This window comes from Heteronotia binoei, chromosome 20 (genome assembly GCF_032191835.1).
Source record: "Heteronotia binoei isolate CCM8104 ecotype False Entrance Well chromosome 20, APGP_CSIRO_Hbin_v1, whole genome shotgun sequence".
NCBI classification, from domain to species: Eukaryota; Metazoa; Chordata; class Lepidosauria; order Squamata; family Gekkonidae; genus Heteronotia; species Heteronotia binoei.
The window spans coordinates 10,235,338-10,258,618 of record NC_083242.1 but is presented as its reverse complement, the minus strand read 5'-3'; the positions used below and the strand labels follow the sequence as shown (position 1 = coordinate 10,258,618).

The window sequence follows — 23,281 nt, the reverse complement described above, 5'->3', positions numbered from 1 at the left end:
GTCACGCTGATCGTTTCCGTCCTCAGTTCTAAGCATTTTTCCATCAGTGGCAAAACCCAGCCGTCTGCTCTTGAGCTGGAGCTGCTGAGGACGCTCCCAGAGTCCTGTGACGGACACCCTGGAATGTGCTCTGGGGAGGGTCACGGCTTAGTGCGTAGAGCCTCTGCACCACCTTGACACACTTGGTATGGAATAATCTGATTATCGAAATATGGCTAGCAAGAGAAACTGGGTCTTTGTAGCTGTCTGTCAGGCAGCCAGCCTTTTAAAAAGGCATGCACCGGTCGATTCCGACTCTGGGGTGACGTCGCATCACGACGTTTTCACGGCAGACTTTTTATGGGGTGGTTTGCCATTGCCTTCCCCAGTCATCTACATTTCCCCCCCAGCACGCTGGGGACTCATTTGACCGACCTCAGAAGGATGGAAGGCTGAGTCAACCTGGAGCTGGCTACCTGAAAACCCAGCTTCTGCTGGGATCGAACTCAGGTCATGAGCAGAACTTGAACTGCAGGACTGCACCTTACCACTCTGCACCAAGGGCTCCTTTTCAAACAAGCCCCCAAGCTTCAGTTCCCTGTGACACAGAAAAGCAGACGCCTAGGCGAATCCGAGCATGTTTTTCCCCCACAAACAGGATTATAAAGGTAAAGGTAGTCCCCTATGCAAGCACCAGTCGTTTCCGACTCTGGGGTGACGCAGCTTTCACAACGTTTTCACGGCAGACTTTGTACAGGGTGGTTTGCCATTGCCTTCCCCAGTCATCTACATTTCCCCCCCAGCAAGCTGGGGACTCATTTTACCGACCTCAGAAGGATGGAAGGCTAAAGTCAACCTCAAGCTGGCTACCTGGACCCAGCTTCCACCAGGGATCAAACTCAGGTTGTGAGCAGATTGCTCAGACTGCAGGACTGCGGCGTTACCGCTCTGCGCCACAGGGCTCTCTTCAGCAAGCCTTTTAGGGGGTCCAAATTAAACTGATTTATACTGAATCAGACCCTTGGTCCATGAAGGTCAGTGCCGTCGACTCAGACCGGCAGCTGCTCTCCAAGGTCTCAAGCTGAGGCCTTTGACACCGGTGATGACCTCATCTTTCTTACTGGAGATGCTGAGGATTGAACCTGGGGCCATCTGCCTGCCGGGCAGAGGCTCTCCCCTCTAAGCCACAGACTGCACAGCTGTTTGGCTATGGCTTTTTAAAGATTAAAAGCCTCCGTCTGGCTGCTTCTCCCCTGCCCGGTACTGAATTCTGCAAACCAGAGAGTGATGAAGAAAGGCTGAAGACTCAGGGACTTCTCATTTTAGAAAACAGATGACTAAGGGGGGGAAGACAGGATGGAGGTTTATAACCTTATGCACGGAGTAGGGGGGGTTGACAAAGAGGAATCTGTGTATGCGGCAAACCTCCTCGAGCTGAGGTGGGGGTGGGTTATAAATCCAATCAAATAATAAAAGAGGTGCTTTCCCACAGCAGGCTGACCATCTATAATGGGAACCTGGCAAGGGGCCCGCCTGAATCTGATTCCCTCCTGGCCCTGAGGGTTACCTCGTTTCCAGCGTGGGGAGAATTCCGAACTTGCGCACTGCCAGCTAATAGTTTCTGCCGAGCTAAATGTCCCCTGAGAGCTGCTTGGAGCGCCACGGCCACCTAACAGAAGACAAACTTAAGGTTAGCTCTTTGAAAGAGGATGGGGCAGTGATGCTCTGTATTCTTGGTGCTTGGGGGGGCACAGTGGGAGGGCTTCTAGTGTCCTGGCCCCACTGGTGGACCTCCTGATGACACCTGGGGTTTTTTGGCCACTGTGTGACACAGAGTGTTGGACTGGATGGGCCATTGGCCTGATCCAACATGGCTTCTCTTATGTTCTTATGTGACACAGAGTGTTGGACTGGATGGACCATTGGCTTGATCCAACATGGCTTCTCTTATGTTCTTATGTCTGGGGCAGTGATGCTCTGTATTCTTGGTGCTTGGGGGGGCACAGTAGGAGGGCTTTTAGTGTCCCGGCCCCACTGGTGGACCTCCTGATGGCACCTGGTTTTTTTGGCCACTGTGTGACAGAGAGTGTTGGAGTGGATGGGCCACTGGCCTGATCCAACATGGCTTCTCTTATATTCTTACGTGACACAGAGTGTTGGACTGGATGGGCCACTGGCCTGATCCAACATGGCTTCCCTTATGTTCTTACGTGACACAGAGTTTTGCACTGGATGGGCCATTGGCCTGATCCAACATGGCTTCTCTTATGTTCATATGTGACACAGAGTTTTGCACTGGATGGGCCATTGGCCTGATCCAACATGGCTTCTCTTATGTTCTTATGTGACAGAGTGTTGGACTGGATGGGCCATTGGCCTGATCCAACAAGGCTTCTCTTATGTTCTTAGGATGGCCGCAAATTCATAGAATCACAGAGTTGGAAGGGAACTCCAGGCTCATCTAGTCCAACCCCCTGCACAAATCCACAAGTACCTCCCCCGCCAATTAAAGGAGGGGAGAGGAACACAGCCCAACGCAGAGCGGTTCTTCCTGGCATGATGTCTCCCTGACAACTGAGTCGTCAGCCAAATGGCTAGTTTTTGGGCCTGGGCTTGGAATTACTAACAGACCTGGTAACATTTGACCCCCATACTAGACGTCCACCTGCAGTCAAGCCAATACAGCTGAATACTAGCAATGGAGATTGCGTTGCTGCAGCTGTTGCAAGCACTTTCGATCTCAGCTGCCCTACAGGCTTTGCCAGCTGAAATCTGAGGGATGGAGGGAGTGGATTTGGTCATAAGGAAGCCCCTGGATCTTGGCAGAGAAATGCCATGAACTGCAGTGGAGCCCCAAGTGACAGAAACAGTTGCGAGGTGTAGATCAGCAGCAGAATCTCACTATGTAAATACGGCAGAGCTTGGTTGTGGAGGATGGCCACCGCAGGGGGCACCTCGTGAATCCACCCAAGTGTGTGAGATACTAGTTGAGGTGCTGGGTGCAGAATTCAGCTTCCCCACACCCTCCGGTTTTTTATAAGCACATTCCTAGTGGCAGCAGATACGTGCTTAAATAGGAGGCAGTGATGCTTGGGAGGGGCAACAGTGGAAGGGCTTCTAGTGTCCTGGTCCCACTGATGGCACCTGGGTTTTTTTGGCCACTGTGTGACACAGGGTGTTGGGCTGGATGGGCCATTGGCCTGATCCAACATGGCTTCTGTTCTTCTGTTCTAGGAGCTAGTGTCAAAAAGAAGACTCTATACAGATGGGAGATGGGTGGATGAAGATTGCAGTGGCCCAAGTGAGGTTGGAAGAGCTTGTGTCGCTCTTGTGTTCCACTACGTGATAAGCAGAACCCAAATTTTGCCAGAATAAAACTAGAAAAGGAAGGGAGGGAGGGAGGGAGGAAAGAGAGAAGGAAGGAAGGAGGGAAGTCTGGCATCTTTCCTCTTCATCCATTCAGTGCATCCAGGCTGCAAAATCCAGTCTTTCCTTGTGGGGAATTTTGGGGGCCAGAATATACACAGCCCAAAGCTTTACTCTCTAATTCATTACCTCTGTCGAACAATTGCAGCTGCCAAGCTCCAAGTGGGTTCCATGTGAGCAAAAGCTAGTGGGCTGAACACTACCGCGTCACTGATGCCCCCTCCGTGCCGTCAGGATCAGGCCGACAAAAAACAAGGAAGGGGTGTTTGAGAGCTTTGCTGCCCTCACTGGCTCGAATTGCGGTGGAACGCTTTCTGGATTCTGTAAAAAGTGGAGGGGGGGGCGTGGAATTTCAGGGTAGAAGTCCCCTACAAAACTGTGGTCCATGGAAGCACAATTCGAATTCTATCAGGATGGGGTAGCCATGTGAGTCTACTGGTTGTGGTAAAGAAGAACAAGTGTCTAGTAGCACCTTCAAGACCAACAAAATTGGTGGCAGGAAGAAGTGAGCAGCGACTCACATAAGCCACCCATTTTGTTAGTCTTGAACAAGGGTGGCCAAACTGTGGCTCAGGAGCCACATGTGGCTCTTTCACACGTATTGTGCGGCTCTCAAAGCCCCCACTGCCCTGTTGGCCGGCATGGAGAAGGCATCGCTCTCTTTAAATCACTTTGCCAAGCCAAGTCAGCCGGCAGCTTGGAGAAAGTGTTTAAAGAACGCATTTAAAGCTTTCTTTCCACCTCTCCCTCCTCCATCTTATATGGACATATGAAGCTGCCTTCTACTGAATCAGACCCTCGGTCCATCAAAGTCAGTACTGTCTACTCAGACAGGCAGCGGCTCTCCAGGGTCTCAAGCTGAGGTTTTTCACACCAATTTGCCTGGACCCTTTTTTGGAGATGCCAGGGATTGAATCTGGGACCTTCTGCTTCCCAAGCAGATGCTCTACCACTGAGCCACTGTCCCTACCCAGTGGCTCTTCCTTCCTTCCCTCCCTCCAACATTCATGTCTTGCAGCTCTCAAACATCTGACAATTATTCTATGCGGCTCTTACATTAAGCACGTTTGGCCATCCCTGGTCTTGAAGGTGCTCTTGTTCTCTTCCACTGCCACTAACACGGCTACCCGTCTTGATCTACCTCCCTGGAAGGCACCACGCTTAGCTGTGCAGAGCAGAAATCCATCAACCATGTGACACAAGGACAGATGGACTCACACTGTGGCTGTATTTGAAGAAGGGAGCCGTGACTCGCGGAAGCTCACCCCCTGTCCCAAATGCTGTTCGTGTCTGAGGCGCTCCTGGGCTCTTTGTTCTTACTCTGGCTGGGATTAATTCTCTTCCTTCGGCAGTCTGGGAGGGCGGCAGGTATTAAAAAGGGCCATACGCCAGCAGAATATGTAGATGCTCGCTTGATACAGCTGAAACGACTGAGCGTATGATCCTGGAGCGTCCTGTATTTAATGAGCGGAGGGGCCAGTTTAATTACTCCTTCACTCCAAGTGATGGAGAGGTCTAACGAGGCACCTGACAGCACGAGGGCACAGGTGACTCTGCTATTATCGGATACAAATGATTCTGTTACTCTTCCTGTGGCAAAAACCTGCAGGGGCAATAATTAAACGGCAGCAGAGGAATATCAAGTAAGGCATTGGTTCATTTCATGTTACTACTTTGCTTCCTGCTGAAGGCTACAGACAAGACTCTTGCTCTTTTCTGCTTCTAGTTCTCTGCCCACCCTGGGACTTCCCCCTCTTACCAAATCCAGGAACTGTTTTGCTGAGATCCGAGCAACTGGGTGCACAGAATTCAGACTAATGGAATGGCACCAGCTGGGCACAGACGCGCCAAAGCAGCTGATAGTGTGTGTGTCCAGAGGATCAAGTTTCAGAAAGGGCCAAACTTCCGCTTCCAAAGCCAGCTTAATTGCCATCATCTATATTTCTGTGGCCCTTGGAGGAGATTGTGTGAACTGGCAGAGACTGACCAAGAGAGAGATCTTGGGGTCGTGGTAGATAACTCGCTGAAAATGTCAAGACAGTGTGCGTTTGCAATAAAAAAGGCCAACGCCATGCTGGGAATTATTAGGAAGGGAAATGAAAACAAATCACCAGTATCATAATGCCCCTGTATAAATCGATGGTGCGGTCTCATTTGGAGTACTGTGTGCAGTTCTGGTCGCCGCACCTCAAAAAGGATATTATAGCATTGGAGAAAGTCCAGAAAAGGGCAACTAGAATGATTAAAGGGCTGGAACACTTTCCCTATGAAGAAAGGTTGAAATGCTTGGGACTCTTTAGCTTGGAGAAATGTCGACTGCGGGGTGACATGATAGAGGTTTACAAGATAATGCATGGGATGGAGAAAGTAGAGAAAGAAGTACTTCTCTTATGGCTTCTCTTATGTTCTTATTGGTTTGTGAATGGACATGTTGTCCACAAAGACCACACCGTTTGCACATGCTCACCTTCTCCAGCTCAATCTCTTCCACCTGAAATGGAGAAACCGCAAATTAAAGTATTCTCCTGTCTTCTAAATAGAGTCAGCCCACTTTCCTTCTTTGTCATTAACATTTTTTAGGATGTATACAGATGTAACTGGACGAGATGCAGGTTTTTGGGCTTATGGGGCAAGCTCTCCTCAGCACCCTGCACATCTGATTCCACCTCCAGTGTGCATTTTTTCATCCCCTTCTCTCTTTGTGCATTCCCCCTCCTCCCCAGTAACAGGCAGATTTGTCCAATCAAATCGGTATTAGGCACTCCAAAAAAAAAAAAAAAATGCAATGAATTTTGTTTCTTTAACTTGGTGAATGACACAAGGTCTGCCACTCAGTAATAAGATAACCTTAATTTGCTCAAGTCATACTTGCCATGAGTGTAATTCATAGTTCACAAAACAGGACCTAAACATTTCAGCTTTGCCCAGAGTGTCACCAGCTCTGAACCAACCCAGTTTAAATGACGTATAGTGCTCTGAGTGTTCAAAGCGCTTCGTGTGCATTTTCTCAGTAATCCTTACAACACCTCTGTAAGGAAGGCAACTACAATTACCCTTGTAATGTAGATGGAAGGCTAAGAATGAGAGAAAGAGAACGGTTTGCTCATGGTCTTCAAGAGCTGAACCTCTTCTTTACACATGATTCAAGGCACCCATCTTTATGCAAAGTCGGGGGTATTCAGCTATTCCACAGTTGCACTAAGCACATGTAAAAATATATACTGGACACACTTTTAAAATACAGGTATCTAATCCTTACGATAAGGGATGGAATTCTAGCAGGACCTCCTTTGCATATTAGGCCACACCCCACTGATGTAGCCAATCCTCTAAGAGCTTACAAAAAAGAGACTTGTAAGCTCTTGGAGGATTGGCTACATCATGGGGGTGTGGCCTAATATGCAAAGGAGCTCCTGCTAGAATTCCACCCTTGCTTATGATGGTGAAGATGTGGAGGGCATTCCCTGGTGAAATCACAGTAGCCCCCAAAAATGCTGTCGTTAAGAGGGATTGCCGAATCTCACCACCTCTCCCCTCACAAGACCTATGATCGCCAGCAGCCTCTCCCAGCTCCCCAAGCAAGTCCCCGCACGTTGAAAGAGCACATCACCTTGGTTTTGTACACCTTCCACTGCCTTTGGATGGTTCGAGCTGCTTGTTCCTTTCTGTGACGCATGGGAGAATGCGGCGGCGAACACCTGGAGTGCGAATCCCTTGACTGCGGCCTACTCGCTGGGTGAGATCGGTGGCCCCCGGTAGATGATTCTGGCTGGCTCTTAAAATAAATATCAGGGAGAATACGAGTAGACAACTAGCGGCTGGCGAGAGAAGGAACAGTCACCTCCACTGCCAGACTAAGTAGCCAACACTGACCTTAACGGACCAATGGGCCGATTAGTATAAGGCAGTTTCGTGTGTCCATGTATATCGTCTGCTCCAACTGGCAGCATCCCTCCAGGGCCTCCAGCAGAGGTTTACCGTATCACCTAATCGTTACAGCAATAGTGCTCTCTCTCTCTCACACACAGGGCTTTTTTTGTAGCAGGAACTCCTCCGCATATTGGGTCACGCACCCCTGATGTAGCCAATCCTCCCAGAGCTTGCAGGGCTCTTCATACAGGGCCTACTGTAAGCTCCAGGAGGACTGGGTACATTGGGGGTGTGTGGCCTAATAGGCAAAGGAGTTCCTGCTACAAAAAAAAGCCCTGCTCACACACACTTAAATTGCTGAGCAGACAGGTTAAAACGGATAAAAGGAAGTACTTCTTCACCCAAAGGGTGATTAACATGTGGAATTCACTGCCACAGGAGGTGGTGGCGGCCACAAGTATAGCCACCTTCAAGAGGGGTTTAGATAAAAATATGGAGCACAGGTCCATCAGTGGCTATTAGCCACAGTGTATGTGTGTATATAACATTTTTTGCCACTGTGTGACACAGAGGGTTGGACTTGATGGGCCGTTGGCCTGATCCAACATGGCTTCTCTTATGTTCACACACACACACACACACACACAGACTAAATATAGAACATTTGGTTGGGGGGAAAAACACCCTTAAGGTGGCAGCGGTCCAAGAAACCACAAAAAGCCACAGTCTGACAAGGTGCAAGCAGCCGCAAAGCGGCCATGATAACCTACATTGCTTTGTGGGAGGAGTCTGTGCTAGCAACCTGTACCTGAACAGGAGACCCTGTGTTATCAAGCCCAGCCTGTCCACAGGTCAATCCTTGCTTTGCCTCCAGTTTGTTCATCTTCTCTTTCAGCTTCTGGATTTCTTCCCTGCCAAAACAGGAGAAAAAAAGCATTGTTTGCCCTGAGATTCTTGTTGCTGGAACTGCAAAGCCCACGGGACAGGCTCTCCTGCTTTCTTGGCTTTCTGCAGACTATGCAAAACCAGATGAAATGAGAGGGCTTTTCTGCACAAGCAACAAATCCACACTGTACTCAACGATTCACAAAGTTCCTTGGTTAAGTTCTTAGGGAGTGTGGAGGTAGGATCATTTAATGTGTCCTGTTAATACACAGGCTTTGCTTCACTTCTGCTGTCAGGCTTCTGGGTGGTTCTACAAGCCTAATCCTTATTGCACTGTTTACAGAATGTCCCATCCTGCTGATTGTACCAACTCACTCTATGTACTCCGCCTTGAGTCCCCACGAGAAAGGCGGACTACAGCTAAGAAAGTCAGTAAAAAAATGATACCCTCTTTTTCTTCCCTGTCTCACTGAAGGGAAGTGGCAGCAGCCATTTGGCGGCTGGCTCCACCTACTGCAGCCGCCATTTTGTTGCCATCATTCTGTGGTTGTGCCCACCATGATGTGTCAGAATTCCAAAGGTGCTCACAAAGGCCGGGGACCCCGATCTAAAGCTCCTGAACAGGTAACTTTTGTGTTTTAACAATTTATTAATACCATAAGGTTACAATGTTTAGTTATATCTTTTCTATCCCTAACCCATATGAACAGGTAACTTTTTATAGGCTTGCTTATAAAACAGAATTTCGAAACTTTTTCTCCACAGCATCCCAGGCTGCAGGAAAGAGGGTGGGGCTTCTTTGGTCAGATGACCCCCAGACTTAACTCTTTCGCCACCAGCTGATTCCGAAGGATGACCCGCTGGCCTTGCAGCTTCTTCGCCAGCCTGCAGGTGTGGTCGCACTCCCCCAGGGCGTCCAATTCTTTAGCAACCGGCTGATCCAGGCGGGCAGAAGTGGGTGGAGTGAAGGATGGCACTGTGCTGGTCCCCAAGAGCTGTGGCTGAGCATTCTCCATTTCAGCTATTTTCTAGACGTTGGAAGGGAAAGAGAGAATGTCTTCCCCGCCCTTGTCTTTTCCTGCAAACCGGATGGCCCCACTCATTTCTGTAACTCACTTTTTCCAGCTTCGAAATCTGCCGCACCAGCCTCTGTCTGCTCCACTCAGTGTAATCTGAGGAAAGTTGGCAAAAATTCCAAATTGGAGGTCAGAAACAAATCCCTGAAAGAAAATACCCGCTGGCTAGCAGGAATCTAAAGTCCCACCAACCCTGCTCTCAGAGTCCCAGCCCAGGGAAATGACAGGGCTTTCTCAGTGGTGGCACTCTGCCTAGGGCTTCAGCTGGAAGCCCCAAAAGCCATTTTTTAATGTGGGCCCTGACTGCCCTCGATTGTCTTTGCAAATGCTTCAGTTTGTTTAAAAATTCATCCCGCCCTGCAACACAGAAGACCAGTCAGACAAAGCTGTTCTGCCTTCAAGCTGAAGGTTTTGCTAAGCCAGGGAGTGTTTAGCCACAGAATCAGTAGTAGCCAGCCTACAGTTCCACGACACGCAGTAGAAGAGGAGGAAGAAGAATTGCAGATTTATACCCCGCCCTTCTCTCTGAATCAGAGATTCAGAGCAGCTTACAATCTCCTGTATCTTCTCCCCCCACAACAGACACCCTGTGAGGTGGGTGGGGCTGAGAGAGCTCTCTCAGAAGCTGCCCTTTCAAGGACAACCTCTGCCAGAGCTACGGCTGACCCGAGGCCATTCCAGCAGCCGCAAGTGGAGGAGTGCGGAACCCAACCCGGTTCTCCCAGGTAAGAGTCCGCACGCTTCACCACTCCACCATGCTGGCTCTTAGGGAAGGGAAACTGAGAGTTTTGGAGCGTCCAAACTTACTCTTTGCCTTACTGGAGGCCGGAGAGTTCCTCAGCACCTGCTGCAGGTCCGCTTTGAGGCCCCGGTTCTCCTCCTGCAGTTCCTTGATGCTCCTGGACAACTGCAGGATGGCAGCGTTGAGCACTTTCTGGTGCCTGCTCTCAGGAGACGACCTGCGCTTGGGACAGGGTGGGGTGGGAAACGGCTGCAGCCCAGGCTGAAAATGTTAACCTCAAAGGTGAATGAGCGGGATAACTGGCCAAGATGCTTGGATGTGTGTGTGTATTGGGGGGTGGGACCCCAACCGATGACAAACGCGGCGGTTACTTTTATAGCGTAACAGAATCGACAGCTACGGCAAGATAAGAGGACGTTTGTCGGATCACAGAGGCCTGTGTTCGAATTCCTCTTCAGCAGGCCCGGAGCGCCCCACGGGGCCCAGAGGGCGCCGCCTCCTTGTGGATTTCATGGGCCCCCTCCCCAAGCCTTGGTTTCTCCCTCCTCCTCAGGACCCCTCCCCCCGATCACCTCAGCACATGAAGCAGGGAGCAGCACCAGCAAGCTCTCCCCGAAGCACTGTGAGAAGAGTTGGGTGGGCGGGCAGATTCCGAAAGATGGATGGGTAGGTGGGCAGCCAGCCCCACCACCTGCTCCCAGCAGCCCTTAGTCCAGCCATGAAGCGCTGGCTTGTTTTCCACCGCCCGGAGCCTGAACATGAGTTCTTGCGTGGGTGGGAGGACAGGCGCCTAGATTGCACAAGATGCAAGGGTGGCTAGAGTCCTTTCGGGGTGCGGGGGGGGGGAGTAGGGGGTGGGAAGGGAGATAGGAGAGCAGCCAAGACATGTCTTCCCCCAGCCAGTGTGTACAAGCTGCGCATGTTCCTTTCTGCTCCCAGCTGGGGAAGGCCTCCCCTCCTACGGCCCACTCCGCCTGTGACTCTTCAGCTACAAAGTTCTCACCATGTCCTGTTCTGGGCTGCTGTCTGGTGGGGGAAACTGAGAAAGCAAGAGGCCAAAGAGGTATCAGCACCGTGGCCAGGTCACTTGGAAGGGGGGTGGGCTGCTTACTAGAGGGAAAAGCAGGGAGCTCAGACAGCTGTCCCGGGAACAGTTCCCAAGGGAGGGGTGTGCATCGAGCCCCGCCTCCCTGGAGACAGCTGATCAGTCTTAAAGGGGCTGTGCTCAATGATGAAGGTGGGCCCACCTTAATGGAAAGGACCCCGCTCGCCCATTTACAGATAAGACTTTCTGGTCATCACAGTCCACCCCTTTAACACGGAAGAGCTGCACATGCAGGCAAGAGCACATCTGAGGCTGCCCTCTACTAAACGAGACCTTTGCTCCATCAAGATCAGGGCTGTCTACTTCGACTGGCAACCTAGGGATGCCAACCTCCAGGTAGTGACTGGAGATCTCCTGGGATTACACCTGATCTCCAGCCAACCGAGGTTAATTCCCCTGGAGGAAATGGCTGCTTTGGAAGTTGGGCTCCATGGCGCTAATCTCCTCCCCCAAGCTCCGCCCTCCTCAGGCTCCACCCCTCAAATCCCCAGGAATTTCCCAACTCAGAGCTGGCAGCCCTACGACAGCTGATCTCCGGGGTTTTAGACGAAAGTCCTTCGTTCCATCTGCTGTCCGATCCTTTTAGCTAGACATGCCAGGAAACTGAAACTGCCAACTTCTGCATGCCACTTAGCTATGAACCCCCCCCCCCCAATACTGCCTCTTTTTCTACTTTTGAGTATGGAATTGCTCTTAACTTCAGGTTTCCAGCCTAGATTTGTTTTTAACCGGGTACGAACAGAAGCTACCAGTGCCTTTCAAAACGTTCTGCTATTGTGCTCCAGAGCACCTTTTAATTTGGCAAGAGGTTGCGCTCATATCGATGCCTGACCTAAAAAAATCCAGGACATAGAAGGTTGAGGGGAGGGGAAAGGCCCCCCAAAACAAATGTCGCCCTTCGTAAAATACTAGAACTTGAGGGCACTCCGTGAAGCTGACGGGCAGGAGGTTCAGGACGAACAAAAGGAAATTCTGCTCTACAAACAAGAGTGACGAAAATGTGGGATTTGCTGCCAGAGGATGTCGTGATGGCCACAGGAGCAAACAGCTTGAAAAGGGGATTAAAGAGATTCATGGAGAAGTCTCTCAGTGGTTACTAGCCACCATGACTGAGGGAAACCTCTACATTCAGAGGCAGGAGGCAACATCAGAGGAAGGCCTCAGTCACTGTGGCCTGTTGTGGCCCATCCAGTGGAACTGGTTGGCCTCTGTGTGAGACAGGATGCTGGACTAGAAGGACCTCCACTAGTCTGATACAGCAGGTCTCTTCCTATGTTCTTGTGAAGGCCTTGGCCTCTATGCCGTTGTAGGCTCTCCAGAGGAACTGGTTGGCCACTGTGTGAGACAGGATGCTGGACTAGAAGGACCTCCACTAGTCTGATCCAGCAGGTCTCTTCCTTTGTTCTTGTGAAGGCCTTGGCCTCTATGCCGTTGTAGGCTCTCCAGAGGAACTGGTTGGCCACTGTGTGAGACAGGATGCTGGACTAGAAGGACCTCCACTAGTCTGATCCAGCAGGGCTCTTCTGATGTTCTTGTGAAGGCCTCAGCCTCTATGCCGTTGTAGGCTCTCCAGAGGAACTGGTTGGCCACTGTGTGAGACAGGATGCTGGACTAGAAGGACCTCCACTAGTCTGATCCAGCAGGGCTCTTCCTATGTTCTTGTGAAGGCCTCGGCCTCTATGCCGTTGTAGGCTCTCCAGAGGAACTGGTTGGCCACTCTGTGAGACAGGATGCTGGACTAGAAGGACCTCCACTAGTCTGATACAGCAGGTCTCTTCCTATGTTCTTGTGAAGGCCTTGGCCTCTATGCCGTTGTAGGCTCTCCAGAGGAACTGGTTGGCCACTGTGTGAGACAGGATGCTGGACTAGAAGGACCTCCACTAGTCTGATCCAGAAGGTCTCTTCCTATGTTCTTGTGAAGGCCTTGGCCTCTATGCCGTTGTAGGCTCTCCAGAGGAACTGATTGGCCACTGTGTGAGACAGGATGCTGGACTAGAAGGACCTCCACTAGTCTGATCCAGCAGGGCTCTTCCTATGTTCTTGTGAAGGCCTCGGCCTCTATGCCGTTGTAGGCTCTCCAGAGGAACTGGTTGGCCACTGTGTGAGACAGGATGCTGGACTAGAAGGACCTCCACTAGTCTGATCCAGCAGGGCTCTTCCTATGTTCTTGTGAAGGCCTTGGCCTCTATGCCGTTGTAGGCTCTCCAGAGGAACTGATTGGCCACTCTGTGAGACAGGATGCTGGACTAGAAGGACCTCCACTAGTCTGATACAGCAGGTCTCTTCCTATGTTCTTGTGAAGGCCTCGGCCTCTATGCCATTGTAGGCTCTCCAGAGGAACTGGTTGGCCACTGTGTGAGACAGGATGCTGGACTAGAGGGACCTCCGCTGGTCTGACCCAGCAGGGCTCTTCTGATGTTCTTAAAATCAACAGGAATGACCCAGCACAGAAGCTGCTGTAGGTACCCTTGACACAAATGCACAGACAGCCAAAGTGTCTCACCTGTCATTTAAGACCAAATTCCCTAGCCACCCCCTTCAAGGGAGATGAAGCAGCCAGCACGGAGGGATTTAGAATATTGTTAAAATGAGTTAATATACAGTCCTTAAAAGAGCCCCGTGGCGCAGAGTGGTAAAGCTGCAGTACTGCAGCCGGAGCCCTCTGCTCATGACATGAGTTCGATCCCAGCGGAAGCTGGTTCAGGTAGCCGGCCCAAGGTTGACTCAGTCTTCCATCCTTCCAAGGCGGGTAAAATGAGCACCCAGCTTGCTGGGGGGGTGGGGAAGTGTAGATGACTGGGGAAGGCAATGGCAAACCACCCCGTAAAAAGGCCTGCCTTGAAAACATTGTGAAAGCAACGTCACCCCAGAGTCAGAAATGCCTGGTGCTTGCACAGGGGACCTTTCCTTGACCTTTTTACAGTCCTTAAGCTGCTTGGGCCAGAAAGGCAAGTGAAGATGGGTACATATGGATGGGCAAGAGAGGAACGCCATTGGAACTGCCCAGCTAAAAGCTGGTAAAGGACATACGGCTTTGCTTCAGGGCAGAGAGCGGGGTCAGGACTGCGCCTGGCCAAAGGTCACCCCCCCCCCCAAGGTTTCAAAGGCAGACAACCATGCTCAGGAATGCAACCCCACTGATCCTCACTGGGAGGGCAGAGTCTTGCACGTTGCCTCTCTAGGACTTGGGCCTCAGCTCTCTGATCTGCAGCCCAGAATGCCCACAGTGAAGTCACAGAATCAGAGAGCTGGAAGGGATCCCCCAGGGTCATCCAGTCCAACCCCAACATATACGGCTGCCTTGCTGTTTGCCGCTGGCGAGAGAGAAAAAACTGAGTCACCCTTGCTTGATGTTAGAAGAACGCTACCTTGAGTTCCACAGTTCTGCCGCCTTCCTCTAACAGCACACTCCCCCCATCTTCTTCCTGAGAGCCTCCGAGGGTTTCTTCCTTCTCTGAATCTGTCACCTGATCTCTAGTTGAGCAACTTACAGAGTTAAGCCTCCCTTCCCCACCCCCCACGCTACAAAAATATTGCTATTAACCAGCCACTGGAGTTTTAGAGAGGGAGGGAGGGAAGGAGGGAAGGAAGGAGGGAAGGAAGGAAGGAAGGAAGGAAGGAAGGAAGGAAGGAAGGAAGGAAGGAGGGAAGGAAGGAGGGAGGGAAGGAGGGAAGGAAGGAAGGAAGGAAGGAAGGAAGGAAGGAAGGAAGGAAGGAAGGAAGGAAGGAAGGAAGGAAGGAAGGAAGGAAGGAAGGAAGGAAGGAAGGGGAAAGGAAGGAAAGAAGGAAGGGAGGGGGGAAGGGAAGGGGAAAGGAAGGGAAGGGGAAGGGAAGGGAAGGGAAGGGAAGGGAAGGAAAGAAAAAAGGTTCTACTTTCAAAACAGATTATCTTGATTTTTACTTTTGAAAAATCAAGCGTACATATGTATCTGAATCTAGCCCTTCTCCAAACTGTGCTCTTTTATTAGCACTTGAGGGTATCTGGGAGCAGAGCCCTGGCCTGAATAGCCCCGGCAAGCCCGATCTCATGAGCTCTCGGAAGCTAAGCAGGGCCAGCCTCGGCTCCTGCTTGGATGGGAGAGCCCGAAGGAAGTCCAGGGTCTCTCCCAGAGGCAGGGCATGGCCAGAAAAACCTCTGAACAGCTCCTGCCTTGAGAACCCCACGGGGTCACCTAAGCCAGCTGTGACCTGATACCTCCTTTTCACGACCCTCCTGCCCCCCTCGCACCACAGACTCTGTTCTCCGCTGCCAGCCAGAGACTGCTGCACTCAGTCAGCTGCACATGCCAGCGTGGCTGGACTCGAGCCCCTGGCCTGGAGCCCTCCCTGAGGCCATCCCGTGGGCCACCTTCCCTTTTCAGTCCAGCCGGTGCCGACTCAGCTAACCCTGGAGGCAGCTTTGCTCTGGCCCGTTCTGGAAAAGTCTGGCGTGCAGGGCTTTTTGGGTAGGAAATGTCCATCAGGAACTCATTTGCATATCAGGTCACACACCCCGGGTGTCACTCTTGTTCAGCACGGGGGGGGGGGGGGGGGTTGGGGTTGGCAGAAAAAGCCTGGCAGGAACTACTTTGCCTATTAGGCCACACCCCCTGACACCAAGCCAGCTCTTCCTGTGCATCCCTGCTCAAAACAAGCCCTGCTGGGGTGCATCCCTGAACTGCACGGAGATAGAAGCAGACACAGGTGAGTGCAGAGAGGAAGCTGGCTGCGCACCGTACTTGGCTTTGCTAAGAGGCTTTGAGGCAGGGTGGGAGTCCAGAGCCTTTAAAAAGCCACTGGCTTCATTTCACCAGCATGGGCTCTGTTATATGCGGAAGATAATCTTACGTTTTCAGCTCCATTGTAAATACCCTTCGCTCAAAGTGGAGGAGTCTCTTGAAAACGGCATAGGCAGGGGAACAGAACAGATACAGTGAAAATAAGCAAGTGTCAGGGGGACGCAGCCTAGATCAGGGGTGTTGAAATGACTTGTTATAAGAGCCGGATCTGACATCAATGAGACCTTGTCGAGTCAGGCCACGTGTGCCATAAAATGTAGCGTCAGGTAGTGGAGATATAAATTTTATAAAGGACACAGACAAACACAATTAAAGTTTTTGTATCTCTCCAGTGTGATCGAGGGAACTGGGCAAAGGAAGCTCTGGCTCTTTCCCTCCCTCCCCAGGGAATAAGGAGGGGGCAGAGCCTCAGCTGATAGAAGGAAAAGAGGCTTGGTAGCTCTGCTGTATGATTGAGAGAGCCTGGCAAAGCAACCGCTCCCTCTCCCTGCTTCCTCCCCAAGGGAGGAGCCTCAGCCAATGGAGAAAACAGAGGCTTTGCTCTGTAGCTCCTGTGCGATTGAGCAAGCCTGGCAAAGCAAGCTGAGACACAGAAGGAAGCAAGAGAGAGGGAGAAAGAAGCAGACTTGCTCGCAGGCCTGGTAGGAGCCCTCCAAAGGCCTGATCCAGCCCCCGGGCTGCATGTTTGACACCCCTGGTCTGGATGATCTCAGGATATCCCTGAGCAATGGTAGCCTTTACCAGATTCTTTCCAGGGAACTCTTCATCTGGTGAGAGTTTCCCAAAAAAGGAAAGGCAACTTCTCCCTCTTCCTCATGAGTCTCTGCCACAAAGGTGAGCTATAAACCAAAAATGAATTCCCAAAACATCTAAAGGATGACAATTTCTATACATTTTTTTACTGTCCGGCTAGCGAAACGAATATATTATACCCCAAAAGCTTATACACGTGCATACAGCTACGAGGAAATAGACATACTTCTGTTCTGTCGCCTTCGCTTTCGCCAGCAGGGCTTGGAGTCTCTGGATCTGTAAGAGACGAGAGGGCAGGAGGTGGGAACTGAAAGAGCAAGGACTCAGCTACTTGTAGTAAGAACTTCTTTGCATATTAGGCCACCCCCCCCCCCCGTTGATGCAGCCAATCCAAGAGCTTACAGTAAGCCCTGTAAGAAGAGCCCTGTAAGCTCCAGGAGGACTGGGACAACTTTTAAAAATGTTGCTTCAGTGGCAGCTGCCACCGCAGCACAAGGATCTCTGCTCTGACGGAAGCGAAGCAGGGGCAGCCATTTTGTGGCTCTGCCCACTGCACGGGGCTGGCATTCCAAAGGTGCCTGCAGGCCCCAAAAGGCCAGGGACTTTGGCTCTAGAGACTTGATAAGGCCTGACTTAACTGGCTGCAAGAAGACAGCACAAGGGAAATATCGAGGGGAGACGTTCCGCACCCTTCTTCCAAGTTTGGTGTAGAGAGCCAGTTTGGTGTAGTGGTGAAATGCACAGATTCCCCACTCCTCCACTTGCAGCTGCTGGAATGGCCTTGGGTCAGCCATAGCTCTGGCAGAGGTTGTCCTTGAAAGGGCAGCTGCTGTGAGAGCCCTCTCAGCCCCACCCACCTCCAGGGTGTCTGTTGTGGGGGAGGAAGAGAGCCAGTTTGGTGTAGTGGCTAAGTGCGCGGACTCTTATCTGGGAGAACCGGGTTTGATTCCCCACTCCTCCACTTGCAACTGCTGGCATGGCTTTGGGTCAGCCATAGCTCTGGCAGAAGTTGTCCTTGAAAGGGCAGCTGCTGTGAGAGCCCTCTCAGCCCCACCCACCTCCAGAGTGTCTGTTGTGGGGGAGGAAGAGAGCCAGTTTGGTGTAGTGGCTAAGTGTGCGGACTCTTATCTGGGAGAACCGGGTTTGATTCCCCACTCCTCCGCTTGCACCTGCTGAATGGCCTTGGGTCAGCCATAGCTCAGGCAGGGGTTGTCCTTGAAAGGGCAGCTGCTGTGAGAGCTCACAGCCCCACCCACCTCACAGGGTGTCTGTTGTGAGGGAGGAAGGTAAAGGAGATTGTGAGACGCTCTGAGACTCTTCGGAGTGGAGGGCAGGATATAAATCCAATATCTTCTTCTTCATCTTGTGACTCCTAGAATGTGTGCTCTCTCTCTCTGCCTCTTTAAGTTCAGCTTCTACCTCTGGTACCCAGATGATGAGCTTGAAAGCTCATGGGGAATGCTTAATAAAAGTGAGAGAGAGAGAGAGAGAAAGAGAGAGAGGAGGAGAGAAAGAGAGAAAGGAAGGAAGGGAGAGAAAGGAGAGAAAAAGAGAAACAGAAGGGGAGAGAGAGAGAGCTTGAGGAAGCTTGGCAGTTCTCAGAGTGCAAGAAGCGAAGACACAGCCTGGCTTGCCGCCCCTTCTTACATCACAGAGAAGCAGAAGGAATTATGCAAACTAACCACGTCAGGCTGAGAGAGCTGGGTCTAATTTAGAGATGGATTCCGTTTCCTACCCACCATCCTGGCTGGATTCAAACAAACAATTCACCTCTGGTGGAGCCAGAGGTTTCCTAGGCATATGTTTAACCCATGTTCTTCCAAAGGAGAAAGCTTGCGGTTTATACGGTCAGTGCACCCGAGTGAACTCCCGCAGCCTCAAAGTAGCTTCAGACTTTCCCTCTACATTTTTCATTAAAAAATAGCTACGCCCTCCCCCTTTCGACACGAACAAAGACATACTTCCTCATAGCAGGTCTCCAGAGAAATCCGCATTTCTTCTGCATTCGTGGTCCTGATATCCGTCTGGAGTTTGCTTTGCAACAACAACAACAAAAATTAAGACGAAATCAACAAATGAAACCTGGCAACAACCCAGAAATTAGACACAAACGTCTGATCAGAATCAAGAGAACGTTATTTTCCACTTCTGCCGCCTCCATCACCACCACCGGCTCACAAAGTTAACGTCATTAACAGTGCCGGATCTGGCCGATAAGATGGACAGTTACAGCAGCGTTATGCAGAAACGTCGGCTGAGGACATACAGTCCCGTGCGGCGAGCATGACCAAACCCTGGGCTTCCTTGGTGGTCTCTCGTCCAAGTGCTGACTGGGGCTGGCCCCGCGTAGCTTCCGAGCTCTGATGAGCTTGGGAGAGCTGGGCAAAGATCACTGTAATGGATTCCCCGCCCCCTCCAGAGACTGCAAGAGGTGGGGCTCAAGAGTGACACTTCTCTGGGCCATTCCACTTCTGGACACCCACAACTGTCCTGTACAGATGTTCCAGGGCACTTGAAGATGTGCACTCCAACCCACAAAAAAACGCTCATGTTGAAATAAAGCTTGGCAGCCTTGAAGGTTGTCTGGAAATGATCATCATCAGCACAGGTGATCTAGGTTTGAGCTGTGGCAGAGAAGGTCTTACTTGGCCTGCCCGGGCTTTCGAGTCCACTCCTGCTTTGCAATCTCCATTCCCGCTATCTCTACCTGCCCGCCCCCGACCCTGGTCCCTTCAAGCCCGCATTAGGTCTGACAGCCGCCGTACTTGATGGTGTTGTCTTTCTCCTTGCACTGCTGCTCCAGCTTGAGAATCTTCTGCTTCAAGCTGTTGATCACCTAAATTGAGAGAAAAGGACACGGGGACCTCCCCTGAGGCACAGTTTGCCTTTCTCATGTGCACACCGATGCTTATAGGCAGGGCTTTTTTTGTAGCAGGGACTCCTTTGCATATTAGGCCACACCCTCCTGATGTAGTCAATCCTCCTGGAGCTTCCAGTAGGCCCTGTACTAAGAGCCCTGTAAGCTCCAGAAGGATTGGCTCCATCAGAGGGGTGTGGCCTAATAGGCAAAGGAGTTTCTGCTACCAATACAAGCCCTGCTTTTGGGAAACAATACTCTGGGACTAGGGTGTGTGCCGACCCATGCAAAATGGGGCTGTCCTAGGGAGATAAAGAAATGCCTCTAACCGGACATGGAGATCATTTGGCACAGCTGCCTTCTCCGGCTGACATGAGGCTGACACAGACAAGGAGCAGGGCCTTTTCGGTGGTAGCTCCCTGGGCTGTGGAACACTCCTCCCTACGTGGCCCGTACCACCAGAGACCTCCTTTTTCTTCAAGAAACATTTTCATAATTCTGCTGGGCCCAAGGGAAATACGATCCTGACCTTTTACTGTACATGTGTGTACGTTTGAGTGTGTGTGTGTGTACACATATAGTTTATATCAGGGGTGGCCAAACTTGCTTAATGGAAGAGCCACAAAGAAAAAACATCAGCTCTTTGAGAGCCACGATATATCAACTAATACTACACACACATTTTTATTAAAACTCTTAATACTGGACTCAGTGGCACAGACACCTTATGTGCTCGCTTTTCTCCGTCGCCTCTTGCACTCTCTTTCCCCGCTCTAGGAGTCTGGGTGTGGTGGAGGAGAAGAGCTTGCAAGCCTGCCTATCTCCCCCTCTTTCCCCAAGGTAGAAACAGTCGCCTACCTATGGGTCAGCACTCCAAGGCTAACTGAGGTCCTGATGCTACACACACTTACTCCAGAGTAAGTACACATGTATTAGAAATTCTGTACAGAACACTGGCATTAGATGAGTATCCGGTGAGTGGCTGTGTTGGTCTGTAGGAGAACTTGATTTGAGTCCAGCAGCAGCTGAAGAGACCAACAAAGGTTTTGCGATCTAAGCTTTCGAGAGTCAGAACTCCCTTCATAAGAACATAAGAGAAGCCATGTTGATTCAGGCCAATGGCTCATCCAGAGCCGGTGTAGTGGTTAAGTGTGCGGACTCTTATCTGGGAGAACCGGGTTTGATTCCCCACTCCTCCACTTGCACCTGCTAGCATGGCCTTGGGTCAGCCATAGCTCTGGCAGAGGTTGTCCTTGAAAGGGCAGCTGCTGTGAGAGCCCTCTCCAGCCCCACCCACCACACAGGGTGTCTGTTGTGAGGGAGGAAGGGAAAGGAGATTGTGAGCCGCTTTGAGACTCTTTGGAGTGGAGGGCGGGATATAAATCCAGTATCTTCTTCTTCTTCTGTGTTACACAGTGGCCACAAAAAAACAAACAAAACCCAAGTGCCATCAGGAGGTCCACAAGTAGGGCTAGAAGTCCTTCCTCTGTGCCCCCCCAAGCACCAAGAATACAGAGCATCACTGCCCCATAAAGAGAGTTCCAACAATATGCTGTGGCTAATAGTCACTGATGAACCTCTGCTCCATCAAACAAGGAGGAGAAGGAGAAGGTTGGATATGTACCCTGCCCTTCACTTGGAGGGACTTACAATCTCCTTTCCCTTCCTCCCCCCACAACAGACACCCTGCGAGGTAGGTGAGCCTGAGAGAGCTCCGAGAGAAACTGCTCTTGAGAGAGCAGCTCTGAAAGAACTTGTGACTGACCCAAGATCACCCAGCTGGCTGCATGTGGAGGAGGAGTGGGGAATCGAACCCAGTTGTCCCCAGATTACGGTCCATGCCCCTAGCGGACTAGCCCTCGAGCGGCATTCCCTCTAAGCTTAGTGTGAGCTAGCTCAGTTTTTTAGCCTCCTGCTCATACATTTTTGTCTTAGCTCAGGAAAGATGCTCTCAGAGCAAACTGATTTTATGCAGAGGCTCACAGCTTTCATGCCAGAAAGGCAGAATTTTTGCTCTCAAGACTCCGCAGCTTGGAAGGAGCATGGCTTTCAAGGAAGCTTTGACTCTCAAAAAACCTAGACCCTGAAATCTCACTGATCTCAAAGGTGCCACTGGACTCGAATCCAGGATTCCATTGTTCGGTGTTGTCTTTTTCCGTGAATGGTTCGGCTGCTAGCAACTCTACAGACCCACCGAAGTGGGAAATTAGGGTAGAACTACATTAAATATACACACATCCTCGCACACGTTCAGTAGATAAAGACCGAATGACTGAACGCAAGCTCAGCCTTTGGATTGTATTTTTAATTCTGATTTTCTATCGGGGGGAAAAAACAATCTCGTTTAAAAACTATTTCCGTACAGGCAAGAAAATCAGAACCCGTGAAGGGTGCAAGCTGGAGTCGGCTTCACAGCCCATCTAACCGAGCGCAGCATTCCTGCCAGTGACCAATGAGAGGCCCCTAAAAGCCCACAAGCCCCCCCCCACCTGTTCCTGGCCCCACGACTGGTACACCGAGGCACGCTGCCTTGGAACCCGGAGCTTTTATTGAGCCAATGCAACTAGCAGTCATTGACAGATAGAGCTCTCTCCATGAGATTTATCAATGAGACAGTCAAGACTGCAATTCGCTTTGGGAACAAACAGCTTTGGGAACAAACAGCATGAAAGGCCCTGCTGAAGCTGGCACAGCTAAGAGATCAGCGTTCCTACAGCCACAATCCATGCCCTAAGGAGAGTCGACCTTCATTCACAATTCTGCAATAACAATTCGGAGGAAGGGATGGGGCTACAGTCCTCAAGGATTCACCCCTGTTAAGGAACACAGGAAGGCCAGATGGAAAAGAAAACAGGAAGGACGCTGTCCAGTGTTTCCTCTGAGCCGCAGAGTCTTGTGAGCAAAAATTCTACTTTGCGAGCTCTTGGTACTAAAGTTGGGAGTTGCTGCGTACATTATTGTGCTCCGGAGTCATCCTTTCTGAGCTAAGACAAAAAGGTGTGAGCTGGTGGCTAAAAATCTGTGAGCTAGCTCACGCAAACTCAGCTTAGAGGGAACACTGGTTGTAACACCTCTGAACTGAAACAGGCCCACTGCTAACCAACCAGTGGTATCCTTAAATGGCAGCTTTGTGGCTGAATTCCTCCCCCACCCCTTGCCTATAATAATAATAATAATAATATTTTATTTTTATATCCCGCCCTCCCCGCCAGGCGGGCTCAGGGCGGCTAAGAGACATGGGAGACCCATGATTCACATAAAACAACATAATGGACATGGGAGTCCCATGATTCGCATAAAACAACATAACAATTTAAATATCAATTACAAATAAGTTATTTAAAATAGATAAAACATATAAAATAGGTGCTAAGTGCTGTAATCATGATGTACACAAGATGGCTGGGTGTCTGCTCATTAGTTAATCAGGTTCTATCGCGAAAGCCAACTGAAAGAGAAATGTTTTGCAAGCCCTGCGGAATTGGTTCAGGTCCCGCAGGGCTCGCACCATCTCTGGAAGGTCGTTCCACCAACGAGGGGCTATCACCGAGAAGGCCTGCTCCCTAGTAGCCTTCAACCTAACTTCTCTTGGCCCAGGGATTGTTAGTAAGTTCTGAGAACTAGACCTCAGTGCTCTCTGGGGCACATATGGGGCACATCTATGAAAATAGATGCAAATCAGTTAATCAACTAAAGATTAAGTTGATCTGAGACTGTTTGCATAGGCAAAGGGGAAAAAATTCAGCCATGCTGGTGCCATCTGAAATCAGAATTCTGATTATCAAGAAGAACACGGCAGCAATGCACTCA

The 23,281-nt window shown here is 50.8% G+C and overlaps 1 protein-coding gene across 1 annotated transcript in view; it reads right to left on the bottom strand.

The window, feature by feature from the left end:
• Positions 1-23,281, bottom strand: part of IQCE (IQ motif containing E) — a 49,195-nt gene that overhangs the window by 5,851 nt on the left and 20,063 nt on the right. Inside the window, exons 9-18 of the mRNA XM_060260712.1 lie at positions 19,380-19,450; positions 18,576-18,648; positions 16,841-16,890; positions 10,044-10,195; positions 9,277-9,332; positions 8,986-9,188; positions 8,084-8,186; positions 7,016-7,180; positions 5,873-5,896; positions 1,547-1,648 (exon numbers count right to left, since the gene is read on the bottom strand). Coding sequence (XP_060116695.1) covers positions 1,547-1,648; positions 5,873-5,896; positions 7,016-7,180; positions 8,084-8,186; positions 8,986-9,188; positions 9,277-9,332; positions 10,044-10,195; positions 16,841-16,890; positions 18,576-18,648; positions 19,380-19,450 — 999 coding nt within the window. The remainder of the gene's footprint in view (positions 1-1,546; positions 1,649-5,872; positions 5,897-7,015; positions 7,181-8,083; positions 8,187-8,985; positions 9,189-9,276; positions 9,333-10,043; positions 10,196-16,840; positions 16,891-18,575; positions 18,649-19,379; positions 19,451-23,281) is intronic.